Raw genomic sequence first — 21,320 nt, 5'->3', positions numbered from 1 at the left:
TAGTGAGAAAAAAAACAAAACAAAAAAAAAAAACAAGAAGAGGGCTTTCATTTTTTGCAACATTTTTTGCAATGGTGAGTTGCATAATCATTTCATTCCGTGTCAGTCCATGTCTTTCCATCAAACCAGTCACTGGTGAAAAAAATAAATATGTATAATTCAACACCACTGGACTAGGTATGCAATATAAACATTGGCCAGCAAGATAATCAAGAGGCCATTGGTTTTTGTGATAAAGCATTCATTTGAACAGACTGACATGTGGTATTCACACATAGCATTTGAAGAGACAGTAGTAACGTATACTGATTTTAATCGGTTTTATAGGAAGTTTATTATTCATAACGCACAAATAACCTGCTTGAATGTCACAATTAACTTAATCCAAAGCGGTATTTTTACCTATTTGTTTATTTTCAAGTGGCACTGAATGAGTTAGTTAGTAACTCTTGTAAACATGTCTTGTAAACTGCTCATCCACCACTTTTATAAAACATCAATGTTACAATTGAGCTCATTTTCAAATCTTTGATTTTTAAAATGATTAATGATTCACATTCATTCAATTTACTGCCCAGCCCTACTTAAGCATTAACAACTCTCAACTGCAGACCAACATTATTTGTGCCATGGATAAATGGATGTGATACAATTAAGTGATAAGGACATACATTATTTTCAAATCGGCTATGACTAACTGTGCTGGCGAATGAATGCAGTGCATTTGCAATCGAAATGTTACTTCTGGTCAATCAACATGACATGGAGGAATAAATGACAGTAAGTGTTTTCTTACATCATTTTAAATGGTGAGCGTGAATACCAAATAGCATTTCAGAGTAGCATTCTATCATGTATAGTATATTTTCTTCTTTTCTTTCATGTTGAAAGATGTCAATGTATTTGAAAGCTGTCAATGTATTTTCCACATCCTTTCATCGCGTCCCTTGTTGGCCGCCTGTTGAAAGGCTGCTCTTTACGGGAACACGTGCAGGGACTGAACATGTGGCACTCTGCAGAATTCAGTCTAAAGAATCTACGGCACGTTTTGATTTCCTGGTGGGGACTGTCACGTTTCCCTTGAAAAAGAATCATTGCTGTGTAAATTCCGCAGCACAAAATCCCCCGGGCACGATATGGGTGTTAAAGATGAAGGCAAGAGAGCGGCTTTGATGGCGATTAGAAAAGATTATATTGCTGGGCAGAGAAGATAAGTTACATTGGACCTCCGCAGGGTTTCTGAAGATGTGTTTTAACGCCTCATTGTTCTTATGCAACAGGTCAGCTTCGCATGGCTCCGGTCAAGATTACTTACAGTATTTAAGTAGTCATATTATAGATAGCCAACCACAAACACAAGATAATGATTGGCCCTACCGCCCTTCCAGGCTCCTCGTAGTCGATCTTGAGGTTGGCCATGGCTTTGATGATGGCCATGATGGACTGGATGGTGTTGCTATACACGACTGCTCTGTACTGCTTGCACTCCTCTTCTGAGTAGCCATCCTCATGAATAATCCTAAAAAAACACACACCCAAAAAAATAAATGAAACAGTCCACGTTCAAATAACTACAGGGAAAGCAGATTTTAAAAACTCTGCTTGACAACAAACGCGCAAGTGTGACAATTAGATTACCCAAAATAATTATCCGTCAATTTGGTTGTGCAATTTGGTTTTGTGCAAAAATTTCATCTGCAGTCTGCTCATCTATGCAAGCCAATGTGTGAATTGTCCTGCATGTTTGTATTTACTTGATGTTCTAAAGAAGGTAAGAACTTATGGAATCCGTTTTTTTTTAGGCTTTTTCAGATAGTATTGTCAAAATGAGGTACCGTTAAATTTGGCACACTTACCCTTACTTAGTATATTTCAGAAGACAATAACAAGTGTCCCATAACCATATTACTGCTTAGAAGAGTTGCGACAGCAGCGGTGTGCGATGATGCTATCTTGTAACATCGGATCAACATCTCATCTGATGGTTAAAGCCAAGTCATGCACTCCATTTTGCCTCAGTTGGCTGAAGACACAATTATTCAATAATCTATTAAACACGATTGACAGAATTCTTATAGATCAATTGTGAGGAGACTGCAAGTAATGGGCTCAGGGATTTACAGGTGACAGGCTCATATTGAGCCACAGAACAACTAATCAAAAGAAAAGGGGCACAAGACAGACTAAACAAAATGGGAATTTACCCTTGAACAAATCAACAACCCCATTGACTGGGTAAGGCAGCAATCTCATAACATGTGATGTCTTTCATTGATTTCAGAAGACAGTGGCGCTTAAAAGTGACCTCAAAAATCACTTTTGAGACGTGGGCAGTGTGTTGCTGTATTTTGTTTTTTGATCATTTGCAAGCAAAAAATGACACGCACTATTGCAGTTCCCCTGCATCCCTATTTAAGCAATCCATAAATTCATACTCTCTTACTCTACTTTATATTTTTCATACTTGCTTTCTAAGAACATACCGATTATTCGGCCAGATGATTAAGTCAGATGATTATGCCCTTCGATCATCCACCTAAAAACCGTCTCACCCCACACAAATCAAACTCATATCTCAAGGCACTATAATAAATGAAAACCATAAGCAATGTCACAGGTATGAGTCGCAGGCCAAAATAAACATTAGCTGCTTTCCTCACAAAGGTGAGGAGACCGACTGGAAGAGGAGCTGCAGAGCCACACACTCAAATGAGCTTCTACTCAGCCTTGTCATCGTCCAGAGACCAGTGGCGCAGCCGGAATGCTCAATAGTGAGCCGTGAACCAAATGAAAGCTCATTAAAATGCAAGCGAGCCCGCTGAGAAGCAGCAAGATAGCTTAGAAGATTGAAAGACCCCACTGTTTCCTCCTCCAGCAAACAATACTTTGAAAACCGTAGCCTTGATTGGCTTGATTGTGACTCATGCCGCAAAGCCACCGTCATGTCATTAACGCAATTTAAAACACCAGCACACGAGGAATTAGCTGTCACATGGTTGTACTTGCGAGTATTTGAATTCGGTGTTCCTGCTATCGCCGGATAGCACTTCTTTTGTTTCCTCGTTGAGCACCAGCATACCATTTTCATTGTTGCTTGACCAAATAGTGCTAAACCAAGAGAATTGAATGCTAGTTCCAATTTATCTGGCAAGCTTGATCAATAAACACTGCATATCTTTAGACCAGCATAGGTCAAAATCGGGTGCATTAACCATGTCAAAATACAGTTACATTTGTTCGGTTTATCGTCAAGGAGCTTCAATGACTTTTCATGTTAGAGAGAAAGTACGGTACCCATGCACTGAGTCAATTAAAATATGCAGAAGTTGACAAACCTAATTAGGAGGTTACATTTTTTTTTAATGTATTGCTGCTCAAAGATACATATTTGCGTGTTATTAAACGGACTGCTCTAACCTACAAACCACCTCATTTTTGAGCATTGAAGAATGCAATTATCATAGCAGGAACATTCTTTGGCATGAGCTTCATTGGCAGAGAAGCTCAATCAACAGAGCAGACTTTGATCATATTTGCATATTAGTTCAACAACTCTAATAATAGCAGATAAATTAACTCTCTTTCATATTAATTCATGGTTCAATTGCCTTTATAGAAAAATAGTTTTTTTTTGTTTGTTTGTTTTTTTTTTACCTATCTAGACCATAGTGAGGATAGGCTGCAATAAAAAATGGATGGATGGATATACGTAACATGAGGCCGTCTATATAAGTGGAACAGCGCTATCCTTTCCACCACATGAAATGCTCAATTTGCACACAGTCCATTATTGTGCTGCCTCCAATTTCCAGATTTAAATATTCCCATATTAGAGACATTATCATTGTTAACGCTAGCTTCACATTAGCTTCCCACAACAACTACCAGAAGGTTCCCCCAATGGTTGCACTTTTCTCTTGTTGTATGGTTTAAACTGTGCTATCACGAACATTTATTCATTCATCAATTCTACATCAGTGTATTTAGCGCATCTGAGAAGGTTTTGAATCATTGTGTGTCCGGCACTTGAAGTGTGATCCAACTAAACCAATAACACTTATATTCTCAAGGATCCACTAAACTGTGTAATTTCTTATCAGACCAGGGGCAAGAAGAAAAAAAATAATTAAATGAATCAAAGGGAAAGGTACGCACTTCATCTGCTTGACAATGGTGCTCTTTCCAGACTCCCCAGCACCTGCAAAGAGAACAAAAACAGGCAAAGATTAAAAATACGCTCCTGTTAGACGGGAAATGTAAACAGTGCACCCGAGAGGCCGTCTCACATCTGGAACGTCTCTCCAGCTCCCCTCCTTCTAACTCCCTGCTCTCATTTACATCCTGCTCACTGGATACCCACCCAGCTGATACCACTGTGGGAATTCAAAACGCAATTTTGTCCCGTTTTAAGTTCTCGGTGGAAAGTACAGCGCAGCCACCATCCTATTGTATACTCATCCTCATCATTTTTACTGTAATGGCAATGCCTTGAACTGACAGGGTTTTTCTTACCCTCTGCTATGTTTACTCTCACAGCCCAAGGGGGCCAGAGGGAGCTCATCTGCCACAAGGAATCTGACAAGACATACACACACACACACACACACATTGGTAGACACGCGCGTAGGGGTGCCTATCAGTGTACGGGGCCCAGGGTAAAGTCCCTCTGTGTAGACTATTCGGCAGCAGGGAAGCCTTAGGGTAGGAATGGGCCAGGATGGTTTGCACATACAGCTGTCAACTCACACTTGTATATGGAAAAGAACCTCTATAGAACCACAATGTGCTGCCTGCCTAGAAACACATAAGCTTTTTACTAACATCACAAAGAATTTACTGTAAATGCGTGGCTGTCATATGGGATTGTCACAGACTGCAGTCATCCAGTACAGAGCCAAATCAATGTATTATTCGTCGATACCCTGACACTGTCAGCGTGGCATTCTTATGATGTTGGTTTACTCTTGTGGTAGGGTAGATTTGCACTGCATGGTCACAAACTGATAGGCGCTTTGATCAATGTTTTGCTCTTCAAAGTCAACTAAAATAAAAAAAAATGCTACATCTAGGAATGCTATAGAGTGATTTTGTTTTTCAACTATCCTACAGAAAAGTAAGTAACTGGATGTCAAGTATTCGGATAAAAATATAATAAATTGTTTGAAAGAAACCTTTGAACAAAGCAGGACAAATAACACAGTTCCACCTAAATATGAATGAACAACTTTCAGCAAGTTTTTCATGTTTCCCCCCGTCCTCCAAATCTCAGTCAAATTTGCCAGCTGAAAAATCACATTTGAACTGAATGTGATTTTAGAACAACTTAGTGTTGTTTGTATCGGGACTCGGAAGCAACAGCTGCAGTGGAAAGAAGAAATGAGCATTATTGTTTGAGTGCATCCATCGCCAATTTTTGTATTATGTTGAGGGACTGTACAAAAAACAAAACACGAGTGACTGAAAATAATGAAAATGAGCTGTTGGCTAATCAACTGTAAGGAATCTGGTGCATACTGTTCTTTTGAATACAGTTTTTCGTTTTCTATTTTTGCATTGATAATTGTGACGGCTGAATAAGTCAAAAGTATAACACATTGAGTGTTAAATTTCTCCAGATATAGTCAAATGGCCATTTAAAGATTGAAAGAAGTAAATGTACATCATTGCTGTGACTTTTTCAGTAATCGCGCATTTAGAGAGCAAAGTACAAGTCCAGTGCTGATGTGTATGGTGTAAATATTTCATTCACTTGTGAGCTGGAAGTAAAAGGCTGCCAACAATTGCACAGGAGTGTGTGTTTCAGGAACACAATGCTGAGGCTTCCTGAAGGACTAGACTCATTTATTAATGGGGCCGTAACTGAAGGAAAGGCACATTTAGGAAGAGGGCTGGGACTTGATCAAAAGCGACGAGTCTTTAATGTGATATGAAGGGGCAATTCCACTCAAGGATCAGGGCGATTAGCAGATGCTTGAGATACTGTGCCAAAAATCTGTGATAGGGAGTGTGACAGCAGGACCAATAGCGTGTGCTTTGCTACATTAGCTGCATCTCTCTAGTTTTGATCACAGCTGTAGTGATAATTATGGGGGGCATGACCTCTACCATATGTACATCCAGACATTATTAAACTGTATGTGAAACATTATTACTATAGTAAAAACAAACAGAGCAACATCGTGGAGAATAATAACTGGTATGGGGGTGTTTGAGTCAGGTGTTTGCATTATTTATTAGTTTAGGTTCAAATGTGCATATGAACGCTCGGTTTCAGACAATTGCGGTTTATCCCACCGGACTGTGTGTCTGTGTGTTTTTGTATACTGTATGTACCAGTTGTTCCATGAAGCCAACGGGTTCAAATCATAAAGTAACTGAAAAAAAAATGAAAGCAACAAGCAGCAATAACCTGGTCCACGCACACACTTTTTTCTTTAATAATAGATTCAGATTAAGTGGCATATGTGAATACAATTTTAAAAACTTGTCTTCACCTTTATATCTTATTTGTATAAATTCCATTGTAAAATGAATGGTTACCGTAATTCCCCAAATAGAAGACGGATCAGTGCATTAATTAACAAATCAAATAGAATATATTTACATGTTCTCTAACTGGAGTACTCGGCTGCATATCTTGCTAGTGTTAAGTGAATTAGCTGGAGACATCATAACTTTTACATGATTCTCTCTGTTTTTGTAATATCATTAGAGTATTTTTTTTAATTCTATTTGGGGAATTCCGGAACTTTAGTAATTGATCAAGCTCTTGTTTTTTTTTTTTTTTTTTTTGTTGATTAATAGGTGATTCTAATTGAAAAGATAAGTTTTAGTGTTCACCCCTTTATTAAAATACAGGACAATGGGTGAATTCAAGAGCGCAATGACAAACTAAGATTGAGTTACTTGTTCGGTAAGTAACGTCAGGCATCAACAAAAGCGTTTTTTTTTTCTTGACGTGACACAGTGTAAGATGTAGCTACGGACAGCCGGAGGAAGAGTATTTGTTGCTGCATTTACCATAATGCCCTTAAAGCTCCTACATGCGCATGTGCAAAATACACACTCCCAGAGAGTATGTGTAATTTAGGGGCATTACAATAAATGCAGCAATAAACACGCCTCCTCCTGATGTCTGTAGCTATAACGACCTCTGGAGGAGTGCCACCCCCATGTAATATAATTCAAAGATAACAGGACCTACGAGTATATTTAAAACATACTGGTGGGTTGTTAAGAACACATTTATTTGCACGTTTTTGAAATTTATAAAAATGTAATGTATTCATTTTGAATGAAAAACAGTCTAAATCTTACTCTCACTTTAACCCAAAAGAAGAGCTTGAACATGAGAAATACAGAAAGGCGAATTGAAATGAGGATTGACTATTCAAAATTAAATGGTCTTAAAATGACTACCCAATTATAAAAGATGATTACTGTATTATTAATAAGGTAATTGGTTTGTTGTCAATTAATTGATTTATCGCTGCAGCTAAAAAAAATAAATAAAAAAGGCTTCTTAAAACCCAGCTGGTGTAATGGGCTTAAAATGGTGAGTTTTGAGGCACCTGTGGCCCCCAAAAGGCAGAGAATATTTAATGAGCTCATCCAAACGATGCAGAAAAATACGTTGGTTCCATCTCTCTCTCTCTCTCTCTCACACACACGCACACATATGCACACAAAAAATAAACCTAAGATTAATGTTATGTTTTGAGCGGTTTCCTGACGAGTGTTGAGTGCAAGTTGGTCATAACAAGAGTGAAAGAAACGAGGTCATCATTCCCCTATTCTGCGCCAAGGACATTCGTCATTAGCTTGAAATAATCATTGAAATCTTTTATCTATCTGCAGTGGCCGCTAATTGCATCAGCATCCTGCGACCAGCCTCACAATGTTATGGGGCATTAAGGGCTAAGATGAAAAGGGCGCACATTTTGTTTTGAGCAAGCGTTGACCCATCTCTGTGGGGCTTGGGAGTCGGGACACAAAGGCGGTAGTGTGGGCCCCTGCGAGCAGGGAACACAAGCTCGCTGTTGATGTCGTGGCCTTCATCATTCCACACGCTTGGTGCAATGGCTCGCACTGCTTACTCACATTTTAAGATCATTCAATAGCTAGTAGAAAAGACTCGAGATGACATGACAGAGTACAAGAAGACGGAGTGTATTAGATAAATGATTTAAATAGAGTGGGGGTGTATTGTGAAGTTTGACGAGAATACAGGAGATGGAAATTGTAGAGAATGTTCTGAGGATTCTGTATAAGGAAAGTGGTTAAGAGCTACACAACAATGGAATAACAGAATGAGGAAAAATGTTACATTTTTTTAGGATCCAACGTTATGTATTCTAGGGATAGACCAACTCTTAAAGGAAACTGGTCAAGGGCTATACAACAATGGAATGAGGGACATACACACAGTATATATTTATCTATTTGGGGGGGGGTTAAAACCTGATTCACTGCAGAGCTATTCATTTTAAGACATGCTGATCACCCTGAGAGCTTTCTAAACTTACCGTTTTTTTTTTAAACAAAGATGTGTCTTAGAACTATTTTTTTTAAAGTGCAAATTTAAAAAGTTTCCGCATAAAGACTTATTAACAATGTTTGTAGTTTCACATCTTTTCAAATATGGAGGCCCTAACATCAATTTGATAAATCTTCACTTTTCCTACTCGCAAGAGGTATGGCTTTGCAAATACACATCGGCTACTGTAATTGGAAAGTTGCGAGTGTCTACATGTTCTTCAACTAAATACTGAACAACAAATGTTTGAGAAGATATAATGTTGCCTACATTTTGTGAAAGACCGTCTGAATAATGAGGTAGTCAGCATTTTGCTGACCGTTGTTCTGGGCAGTTAACATTTCACCACAACTGACAGCTATAAACGTCAAATATTTTAAGTGGGCTGGCAGTACATGGGTGAATACCTTGTCAGCATTTATAATGTGAGGAAATTTGCTTATTTCATGACAATGTGCACAATTTAGTGATGACGAAGATTTGCTCCGTCACTATACAGAACTTTACACCACTGCTTCTCATGGAACTAATTAGTTCGATTCATCTTTTAATTCTGTATGTCAATTAAGTTCCATTTTTTTCTCCTTTTCTAAAACCTTTCATCATTCGTCTAAATGGAGTATCAATAGCGCAGAGGCTGCCAAAGAATTCTGCAGACTTTACAGCGGAGGCCCTTCAAGAGACATAAGCGCCACTTCCTTCTGAAATCCTATGAAGAAGGAAACAGACGCAGCTGGGGCATAAGACTTATGAGTGTATACACAACATAACTGTGGTTTTGATAGATGGGGACAAAGAAATGCAGTCAACAGATGGCTCTGATGCCTGGGGCAAAGAGCAAGTCTGGACAGCTCACTGACAACTGCTGCCAAAGAGCCAAGATCATATCTACTATGTATGACACAAAGGCAAGATTGGTGGGAAGAAAAAAAAAATGCTTGATGCCTTTCATTGGCATTTCTGCAGCTCCAGATTTCAACAAAACAAAATAAAAAGAGCACTCGGTTTTGGGCGGACCGCCACCAAAGATGAATAATAACAAATAGTAGGCGTCTCTCTTAAAGCTCAGTCACTATGTGCAGTTGTGTTTACGAAAATAACTGTTTAAGATAGTGGGTAAAGATCAAAATACACAACCTGTTGTTACACAAACTACTCCAAAGGAAAGCATGACAAAAAAAGGATCATCGTCACATGAAAAAAAATGGAATTGGGAATAGGGCTGCAGCTAGAGTTTTTTGGTATACGGGTAATCCAACACAAAATAATAATAATCTAATCGAATATCGAGCATTCAGAGATACATAAAATCTTTGCTCAGTGAAGATCAATTATAAACACAAAATACAAATTAGACACTTTGAGACTCACTCAAAATGAGTCATTTACGTCTATCACGCCAGCCCATATGGAGCACTTGAGCCCTGCTAGCTAGTGGCTAATTTATGCTAGGTGCAACTATAACGGAGCTCGAGCTGTCGGTCAACACAGGGAACAGGCGCCGCATGTGAGATAATGCCAGCCTAATTACCTTGTTCGTTAGCGCTGTCAATTGTGAAATATGGTTTCAGAAGAATGTAGTGTTGTTTGTATTGGGAGTCTGGAGTAACAGTTGCAGTACAAAGAATAATCAAGATGTTACGCCGCCGCACGGTCAAGGAACAACTTCAAATCAATACCTTAGCAAGGTATTTGTGCCCACATATCATTTGGTAAAATTAAAAATTTGGCTGTGTTTTATCATCTGAAAAGCATTAAAGGGTGTTGTGATTGACTCAACATTATTTTGTGATGTGTACACCAATAAGCGGGTATTCGGGGCAAAAAAAAATGCCTAGAGCATATTTCTGAATCGATGTACATAAATTACTTGAGGACTCATTTTAGGCCAACTGGGACTATTAGGCAATTCCAAGAAATATGCTTGGGTCAGTCATTTACATTAAAACATTTTGAAAAAAATAAGCTTGAAATACTGGCCAGTAATTCACCAAACTGACATTTCATTATATAAATACTGTAAAACTGCAAAAACATTTGAATGTGAAGCCTTGTATCTTATACGAGTTTTCATAATGAAGAAATTCCAAATGAAACATTCATGGCCTTGGCTATTGCATCAGCCGTGCACAAAGTTCACTGGAAATCTGCTCATGTTTCATTTAGTTTTACACTTGTGCAATTTATGCTGTACAGACACTGCTGGAGAGAAGAAAACTCAGCAAAGTGGGTTGCTACGTTGTCATTCACAGGCCAAATATATCAGTACAATGACCATGGTCAGTGTTCCATTTATAAAAAAAAAAAAAAAAATCTGAAAGCCCCCGCCGATGAACACAAAGGTCATAAAACTGGAAAACTACCCATATATTATGTGGGTGGAAAATAGTGGCTGCACAAGTATATTACGCGGCTCTACACATTTCAAACAAGATTATGGCACACACCACGTAAAGCTCAAATCAGTCAGCTATAAAGCTAGGTACTAACTTCATATGATAATTGTGTTATTTAATGGGATAGTCCACAAATTTAAACTTTTTTTTGCAGTAAAAAGTTGATATTTTGTCTATAGTAAACACTTTCAGTACCAGCCAATTTTAGACTCTCCAAAACCACAACTTGAAAATATGTTAAAAAAAATACAAAGACGTTATCAGGAATTGAAATGTCTGGACTCTTAACAGTTTAATTTGATTAAATATTTTTTCGCAAAAGATAATTACTTTGTTTCACTTGCTCCTCAGGTAACGTAAAGACCAATTAATCACAGTTTTCTTGAATGTCAAATGACCAACAGAGGTGAAACATAAATGTGGGTTACTTGAACCTTGAGAACAGGTTAAGACATTTTCACTCGACAGAGAGTCGAAAATGTGTTTCGAAAGGTATTATTTGAAGATATGAATTTTTTTGGTTGTCAAATTTGGCATAGATAGAATATTTATTTATTTTAAATCAATAAATCAATCCTTTTAATGTTTGTGGGGGTTATCGATTAATATCATAATCTCAAATAATAAAAGAATGATTGAAGAAAAACAAGATTTTATTTTTTTGGCCATATTGCCCAGGCCTATCTCAAACTAGCAAAAGGAAGCAGAAATGAAATTACATACAAAGTGATGTGCATCACTTTGACAAACAAGCATGCAAGGTGTGCCAGCGGTTAAAGTCGAGAAAATGGCCGTGTAGCGTTTTAGTCCTGGGAAAAGATGGTGTGGCGAAGTTGTGACGAGTGAAGCAGTAAGCTATTAATCTTCTGACAAAATGGAGGGAACGAAAAGACCGAAAGGTGAAGGAGAGAGAGAAAGGGTTGGCCTTAGGAGACCCTGATGGGACACTTGAGTGAGGCATTGTTGTCCCTCAATGAAGCGGCCAAATCAATGGGCCGAGGCCCGGCCTTGGACGCCGAAGAATGGGACAAGCATCAAAGGCACAACACAGAAGTTTACCACTGCAGGAGTCAAACAATTATTTGGCTTTAATTTGTGATTTCATAAATAGCCTGTGATTTTCATGAAATATATAAACTTTCAGGGCGGCATTGTGGAAGAGTGGTTAATATGTCTGCCTCAAAGTTCAGAGGTCCCGGGTTCAAATCCAGATTGCCCCTGCCTTGCTGTGTGGAGCGTGCATGTTCCCCCCGTGCTTTTGTGGGTCTTGTTGAGTTGGGGTTTGGGTTAGGGTTCTGTCAACACTTTTTTTTTTTTTAACTCGAAATACAGGAAAGACAATTTTCACATTAACAAAATGTAAATGGATACTTACAACATTTTCAGTAATAAGTACTTTTCTTTTGTAATTATAAATGATAAAATTGTCCATAATTATATTAACTTAGTTTTCATGCAACATTAAACTAGATTGGCTTTAAAACACAACTATTCCAGTTGGTGTCATCGGAAAATGACATCAAAGTAGCATAGGTAACAGCCAATCACAACTTCTGTTTTTTGGGCTTGGTCATGTTACATTTGCAGTCTGAGCTGTGATTGGTTGTTACCTGATCCCTGAGCACATGTCATTTTCAGTTGACCGTAAGTTGCAAAATGTGTTTTTAAAGGTATCAGTTGGACTTAAAAAAATATGTAGTAATCTAATTATGGACAAAATATTGTTTTACTGCTGAAAATGGCTGATTAAAGTACACCGTTATTTTATAAGTACTGAATTTCATTGACATGGCCTGCTTTGAATGTAGCAAAGTTTGTTGCCTTGATGTATTAAAGTTTGTTGTTGTTTTTGTTTTTTAAACAGTGTGGGCCCAACACTTGCGCAACAACATTAAAAATCACTTGCTCACAGCCCAAGAAAGCTATTCTCACGTCAGTTCTAGAAGCCCATGCCCGTATCTACCTGTCACCTTGACCTTGCCTCACTGTAACACCTTCTCCCTTATAATTGAATCCAGCCTCTGGCTGGCAAGCATCTGACGATGTCAGGGTTGCAATTGTGTTACACTGACGTGGATTGCACATGGCTGCACATCTTGCTCGGGACACACAACTGCACCTGAGTACTCAAAGCTAATCTGTCTGCATTCACAAATACAGTATAGGCCTACACACTGAAATATTCAGGTGTAAAGAGAGTCATCGCTGTGTTCAAATGGGAAATTTTGCTCACACATTCAATACATTTGGTAACTAATTTATAGCCTTCTGGTGTGGTTAATTCAGACTAAATCAAGTCAAATTGCTATTGGAATTGATTTTCCACCCTCCCAGGAATTCATTCAGACAAATTTAGTCTTAATGGTCATCATCAAAAAGCGCTGAGAACCTGACTATTGTTTTAGGGTTTCATTTGAAATGTTGACCTGGGGATGAAAATACAACTGACAACAAGTTGTTCAATTTCTTATGTGGCTGTGACTTCTATTGTTGATGTTGTTGGGCCACACGAAACGACAAAAGAATGATCCAGCTCATGAAGCAACTCGCATGTTGTGCTGTGTAGTGGCTTTACAGGCCATATACTGTATAGGTAATAGTTACTCTTTGCTGCATCATGAACTATGGAAGACTGCAAATGTATTGCTGATGCATAATATATACAGCTATTTGCTGCCATATCCCCCCCCACCCAGCATTGTACTCAGGCGTGCACATTGACATGTTCAGGCATACAGTAAAGGATCGGGCAAATGCACAATAAATAATGGATACTGTCATCAGAAAATAAGCGACGGGCTTTGAAGGAACCAAATGTTTACTTAATAGCAAAAGCAATAACTGTCAAGGTCATTAATATTTTAATTAGGCATGGTCAGCGCTTCAACCGCTCAACAGTAAATAAGAATTGATTAATAAAAACCAATAAAACTACTGTATAAGTGTGGACGATAAAACATAAGGTATATGTAGAAAATATTTATCTCAGTGGTCATCACAGAAATAATTCATCAAGCCCATTTATGAAAGAAATGAGACCTCTGGATTTAAGGCTCAATGAGAGAGAACTTTAGGTCTATGTCCCTTTTACTTTGTAGTAGTCCACAACGTCACCATCCTGCCAGTCCCGCCCGGTATAATTAACAAAACTGAAAGGCCATCGATCAAAGAGTGGCCGAGCTAACCAAGGCTGCTTGTGATGACTGGCCTTCTGACAGGCCGAAATATCAGACGTTGTTTTGGCCTTGAAGTCTGTCGCCGTTAAAAGGACCCAATAACCCAGCGCAAGGCCACAGCAAACATCACTCAGCGCTTTTGCACATCTTTCTGTTAACGGGATCAGGACTTTGAAATCATATGAAACCTTTCAAATGTAATTTAAAGGCCTAAAGACGTGACATATATCCCACCACCACACACTAGCGCCTGTGTTGGCTGAGCTGTACTAAGTCGCCACTAAACTATGGTTCGGTTTGCAGCACATATACCTCCATAATGTAAGAAAGTGCTTCCTAGTAGTTAGGTGTGAAAAAAGCAGACGAGTAATTTGAATTCCTCAGATACCTGCTTATTTGTGTACACGACTGGAGGGGAGGGGGGGGGGGGGGGGTCAAATAATGCTCTGCATGTCAGGAAAACATAGCAGAAAAGCAGCAAGAAGGCCAACTTTAAAATAAATCTGTTTACCAAATGATACAGTATATCGTATTTGGCGCGCTTTTATTTTGATGTTGATCCCGGCAGTGTGTCGCACCATAACACCTTGGCTAATCTTTCAACTGCAGCTGTTGGTCCCGATACCCGATATTAACAACACTGAAATAGTGTTCAATCGGCAATTCAGGGGCTGTCAAACATTTTAATTGTGATGACTTTGACATTAACATACGTGACCTGTTGCCAGTGTTTACTGATGGCACGGGCTCCGTTACAACTGCGTTTAGGATAAATTAGCTGCTAGCTAGTAATCCACGAAGGCTGGCATGATAGATATAAATGACTTGCACACTTTGGTGCTGACAGCCAGGCTCAGTGACCATTCCTACTGATCACAATTTAACAAACCGTTCTACTCAGTTACCATTCCTGCTGATCACAATTTACCAAACCATTCACTCTCAAATCAAAATCTATTTTCTTTTGAATTCAATGGCATGCGCTGCTGTTGCCATCCAGCCCACTCACATACACACTCCATGCTGAAAATGCATGCCTGGAACACAGAATGGAACTGGTTCTCTATTGCAAAGGCACAAGTTAAGTTAAACTAAATACATCATCTTAGGGTAAAAATGCTCAAGTTGAGAACTGGGACAGAGAAATAAAGGCTGGTTTGAAACCGACTTTGTGATGTTCTAGAAAGACGAACATCTTCATTTGAGATTCTGTTTTTTATGGAACATTCTTTTCTCAGACCCTTAATGGATCCCTCTGACAGCGTGCTGCACTCATCTGCACTTTAGCATGTTCATGTCTGCCATCACTTCATGATATGAGACTCCATGACAACAGTGGATGTGACATTTTGTTGTTTCCACTGCACAACGTGACAATCAACAAATCATGTAAATGAAAAATTAGGGCACACGAGACATTTTGTAGATTATGACTCAAGAAGTTGAATGAAGGGAAAAATAAAGGAAAGAAACTGAAGTGAGCAGAAGACGAAGAATGAAGAAGCCACACTTAACCACAGGAAACCGGAGTTAAGTCTTCCTCTTTGTAACTATAGCAACTTCAACGTGTAAGCTATAAAAAAAAAGGCACAGGAAATGAAAAAGGGGAGGAGTAAAAATGGAGGTTTCTCAACAGTTCACACTTCTTTCTCAGAGGTTACAAGCTAAAACTTGCATTTCAAGAGTTCACATTATGCTTTCTTAATTTTGACTCGCCCCAACTAGAACATACAAACAGGTATATGGAAACTGCAGTCGAAATCTCAAAAAGTCTGGAACTTTTGTTGCGAGAAAATAAACACAATATAGCGTATGCTGAAAATACCTCCATGGGTAAACTTCAAAACACATTCGTTTTGTAATGACGTCTCCCACAGGCTTCAAAAACAACACCATTTCTCTCATTGCGAGATGGAAGTGCCAAACTGCTGACAGTGGGAGGCAACAGAAGCTGCCAGTACACTGAATTACAGGCTCACATTAAAACATCATTAGAGTTCCTCGACCAAGAGATACGGCTTCATTCATCTCCAGGAAAGTTATCACATGATCAAATGACATCCAGCAAATATTTTCTTTAACTAGATGAGGCTGGGCACCAATAGTTATTTAGGCGTGTGCACAGGCCGGACACCTTACAAGATCATCAGAACTGTTCTGTCTGATGATGAACTGGAAGAGTTGTTATTCAACATCAATGTTATTAGAGTTAAAATACAATAAAATAAAAACTAAAGTGACTCAAACTAAAATGGAAACGGGACATTTTTGTTAATCAACAGAAATGAAATTGAAGTAGTAGACTTCTATTTTTATTTTGCCAGCCAGCAATAAAATCAGATATGCTGAAGCCTCGGGCAAAACTAACAACAACAAAAAAAAAACAAAAGAAAAAAACAAAACACACACACACACACACACACAGTTGAGCAGTGATTGGTTGTTAATGGAGCCATGAGAACGGGTGATGTAATTTAGTCCAAGTAGAAGTGGAAAGTTCAAATTGTAAAAACGCATAAACTTGCTCTAAAAACTAACTGAATTTAAGAAACAAAAGTAAATAAAGAAAAACTAAGTATATAGAAAACTAGTACATCTTTGGTCAACACAGTTTGTTCTGTGTTTAATTATAGGCCATTGCAGCTGTGGTTGTTGTTTGTTTTTAAGTAAAATGGGTGCAAAGAAAGGTATATGATATTTATGTCAAGTCAATGACATGCTTGGATGGCCCGTAGCACAAGACAAGAAAAGCCCAGTCACATCATAAAAACAAAAATTGACAAGCCTAAACCACACCATGGTTAGTGTTGCAGCTTCTGTAGATTAAAATAGAATACAGGTTTTTCTTGTTCTATGTTGTTTTTCAAGGAACTATCAAACTGTGTGGGCTTTCTCTATGGAAACTATCAATCCAATTTGCATCATTGTGACAAGACTTGCTACCTGAGGCAAAAGACAGATTCCCTGAGGAAAGAGCCTCACAATACAGATAGAGGGCCAATAACAACCTTGAGCTGACCTCACAAGTCAGTGGGGCCATTAACTATGAACTGACATCCATCAACTTCTATTGTATGACACCATGAAAGACAAGAATTATTTGCAGAAAGCTTGCTTCCAGAAACTGTAGAAAAGCACTTTTCCCTCTCTGCAGATTCGTTCAACCGAGATTTCAGGTTTGTTTCGTCACAGACGGTCATTCCAGTAATTATAGGCTACACTTATTAGCATTGAAAATCCATAACCAACTATAAGTATAGAGCAGGAGTCACCAAAGTGGTGCCCGCCGGCACTGGCTAGCCCCAGAGGATCACATGAGTAGCCCGCAGACCTGTTCTGTAAACAGTTAACAAGTGACAGAACTTTGTGATTTTCTAAGAATTTTACTAACGATTATGCATATGACATACAGTATGTATACATTACATATTACATTTGATTCACATAATTACTGCAGCTGTTTCTTAGTTATTGTGAGAAATCAAAAACACGATCGACAGCTTCACATAAATTGGTAGCTCTTCGTATTACTTAGCACCAAAGAAGTAGCTATCGGTTTCAAAAAGGTTGCATCCGTTCTAGAGCGATTGCACAGAATGTCGTAAAAATGCACTTTCGTCAAGCGCCACCTAATTGCTTCTTTGTTGTCAAAAACAACGCTGCCTGGCCTGTTTATCCGGCGGACATTGACGCATTATAAAAAGGAAAAGATGGCTTGACCAGTTTCTTCAGCCCTTGGATGTGTGCATGATCAAGTCAGCATGAATGTCAGGGGGGAAGGGGGGCAGCGAAGGGCAACGTTCCACGCTCACAACAGGGATGACATAACAAGAAATACGGTAGTTCCCAGAAGGGTGCCGTGAATATGATTGACTTAACGCTTTCTACTCTACAAACTGTTGACTCCCGAAAAAAATCTCAACATTCTTCGGAAATCACCTTCAATCGCCAATTCACATAAATGTGCAAGCTCAGCTAGCAGACAAAAACCGTCCGAGTATGAAAGGAGCATGTGAATGTATATAACTAATGGCTAACAAGCAAGCTCATTGAGAAGCAATAGCTAATCGCCTTCTTGCTAGGTGGCAAGACAAACTGCAAGCACAAAACAAGCTCTATGTAATACTTTTCTCTTTGCCTTTCATAAAGCTAAGCACACGCATCCCATCCCTTCCTATTCTGAGGATATTTCTTTACTAAAGCGGTTTGGACTGGCGGTCTGGGCTGCGTATCATTCTTGTGAAGGTGTGAAGGAGATTGATTACGTTGAATTCCTGGACTAATTAAACTGGGTCCCGAACAAACCGCGCAAACCATAACTGATGGGGCTATGAAACTTTTGACAACACAGACTGGCTGCCTGCACACACATACTGTGCCTTGCGAATGTGGCACTGAGAAGACGTTGAGGAAGACTGTTTTTAATGAAATAAAGGGTGTGTATGTTCTGTGAGTATCCCACAAAACCAAAAATATGCGCACCCCTGGATGTACCAGTATGTTTTGAGATATTAGATGTGGTGTGTCTTCCTTTCCTTTGTGAGTGTCCCCGAATTTTCCACCCATGCTTTAGGTGTGTGACTCGATACGCACTCTGCTGGAATACAGAGCATTAGCCATCTCACAGAGAGCTCTTTGTGGCTGCACACTGCATCCAAACTTCTGGAGCTACCAGAGGCCTGTTGCAGCTTTGTTTGGCTTGCTCTTCCTTTGTTTATTCCGCTTCCTTTTAGGCTGCTCTCTGCAGCTGACCACAGCGATGGTCAGGAGCGAGGAATTAAGTGAGGCAGGCAGCCAGAGCCAACATGACAAACTGATGCACCTATATTAAACACGCGAGCATAATTAATTTTTTTTGTCACGACACAGTGATGTAATAACTGGCAATATTTGAGGGAGGCTCCTACTCATCCTGTCAGCTGGGTGAAACAGGTTATAATGATTGAGTATTTTTGGCAAAATGTATGATGTATAGTACATATTTAACAACAATACCCAGATATGAAGCCTACTTCTTCTACACCCATGAGTGAACTCCTCACTGTTGGTGTCAAATGAGCTATGTTTGCTTTCAAAACCTACTCTGTACCAGAGATAATCTCTATAGAAACCACAAATCTGAAACCTGAAACTATCAGGGCCTAAATGTCACTTAGCTGAAGCTGCCATAGTGATAACAGAGAACGCTGCCATCAAACATGAGGGCAAAGATGACACCTTGTTATAAGGCGCAGCGGACTAAATGGTCATTTCCTTGGAGATGGCTTTCATCCAGTTGATGAGCGTAAGAAAAGATGTAGATAAGCTTTGCTATTGCCAAGCGCATACAGTACGGCTGTTGACTATTTGTCTTGTTCATCCAGGCGAGATTCACTCAGCATGAAGGCTTTTCACGTACACCAGGAGCTTCCCTGTGCATGTGCAGCCACGCTTGGATCGATTGATCGCCTGGAAGCTCTTGCGGAGCACTATAGGGATCAAGTGTCTAGCTCAAGGGCACCTCAGAAGCGTCCGTTAGTTAAATGTATGAACTATTTCCATTTTATTGCCCATATGTAGCGTAGCCTTTCTCAAGTTTTGCGAATATTGTAAAGTTTGGCTATGTTGTGTACATTTAGCCTCAATATTTCTAGGAGGAATACATTTGCCGTGATCATTTCAAGATTGCGTCACGTGGTGTGGATCCTTTTCTTCATTGTGATACTAACAACACAGAGGCAGAGGAGCTAATATTAGGTCAATTTGCCGACTTATTCCAATCCAGAGTTAATAAGGAACGCTCCGAGGCAAAAGTGGGGCACAGTGAACCCAGCTGTCACAGTTTGAAGTCCTGATTTGAATGTGCGGTTTGCCATCATCATGGTTCTGCTAAGCTCTCAGAAGCTGAAAGTGTGAGGGGGAACTACTATACTATTATTTTATGAATGTACTGTGGGACATGAAAATGTTAAACATGTTTGTTCAGTCACTGCTAAACAAATTTGTCCAAATCTTTCCCGATTTCAGCCTCTCAACAGCAATTTTGCTCTGCTGTAGTTAGTATAGATAATATTGTCGATAAATTAATCTTGGTCATATTAGAAGCATCAAAATTGTTTATCAAATTGAGGTGTTTTTTTTTATTAATCGTGTAATCGTTTGGAGCCAGTTTAACTTAAAATTGTCCTTCAATTTCAGCCTCTCACCAGCAATTATTTTTCTCAGATTTTTGTAGTTAGCGTAGTTAATATTGTTGATGAAGTAATATTATCGTCATATCAGGTGTCAAAAGTAACCAATCAAAACAACCTATCAAATTAATTGAGCTTTTCATAATCCAGTCATTGCTTGACTGAAAATGGCCTAAATCCTTCCATTTCAGCTTCTCATCAGTAATTGTTCTCCTATTTCTGTAGTTAGCATAGTTAATAATGTTTAAAGTAATATGGAGGAGTCACAGAGGTGTGAAAATTATTTGACTGCACTTCATAATCAATTAACAAATCTAATTATTTTTTCATATATTTTTTCATAATTCAGTCAATGGTTTAAAAACTTAAACTTTTTAAAATCTTCCAATTTAAGCCTCAAGAGTATTTATTCTTGATTTTTGAAGTTAGTGTAGTTAATACAGTCTATAAAGTAATATTGAAGACACATTTGGAAGCATCAAATTCATTTGTCAATCCACAAGTATTATCATCACCGAGTAATGATTTAAAAAAAAAAAAACATTTTTGATCTTGAAGTTGTCCAAATCCTCCGATTTTAGCTGCTCAGCGGTAATTATTCAATGATTTCAGTAGTGCTTCATGAAAGCAAACTATGATGATTACATTTTGAGTTTAATCAAAATAGATCATTTGTAACCATCTGCTTTTACTCTGGAAAACAATGAATTTTAATCGCAATCAGGATATTAGTTGTGTTTGATCACTAAACAATTCCAAATTAATTCTCTTTACAGCTAAAAAAAACAATGGTAATTTAAATGATAAATGATAATGATAATTTAATTTGATTATTCAGATATTCAATGGAATAATTAACACGGTTAATTTACTTCATACCATATATGTACGTCTTTTATGTTACATAAAGGTCACGGTTCGATGCTCAAGTAAAGGTTGTCCCCCACCCCCACGCCTCACTAACTCCTATGGCTCTTTCCATAGTAAACTCAAAGGAAAAAAAAAAATAAGTAGGCAACCAGCAGCAATGACAAAATCATAT

At 38.7% G+C, this 21,320-nt stretch overlaps 1 protein-coding gene across 1 annotated transcript in view; it reads right to left on the bottom strand.

Moving 5' to 3' along the window:
- The window catches only part of LOC148418870 (guanine nucleotide-binding protein G(i) subunit alpha-2), a 43,566-nt gene that overhangs the window by 6,380 nt on the left and 15,866 nt on the right, over positions 1-21,320 (bottom strand). Inside the window, exons 3-4 of the mRNA XM_088422574.1 lie at positions 4,156-4,198; positions 1,378-1,519 (exon numbers count right to left, since the gene is read on the bottom strand). Coding sequence (XP_088278700.1) covers positions 1,378-1,519; positions 4,156-4,198 — 185 coding nt within the window. The remainder of the gene's footprint in view (positions 1-1,377; positions 1,520-4,155; positions 4,199-21,320) is intronic.

This window comes from Hippichthys cyanospilos, chromosome 9 (genome assembly GCF_059441005.1).
Source record: "Hippichthys cyanospilos isolate Australia breed blue-spotted pipefish chromosome 9, RoL_Hcya_1.0, whole genome shotgun sequence".
NCBI classification, from domain to species: domain Eukaryota; kingdom Metazoa; phylum Chordata; class Actinopteri; order Syngnathiformes; family Syngnathidae; genus Hippichthys; species Hippichthys cyanospilos.
This window is presented reverse-complemented; position numbering and strand designations above follow the sequence as displayed.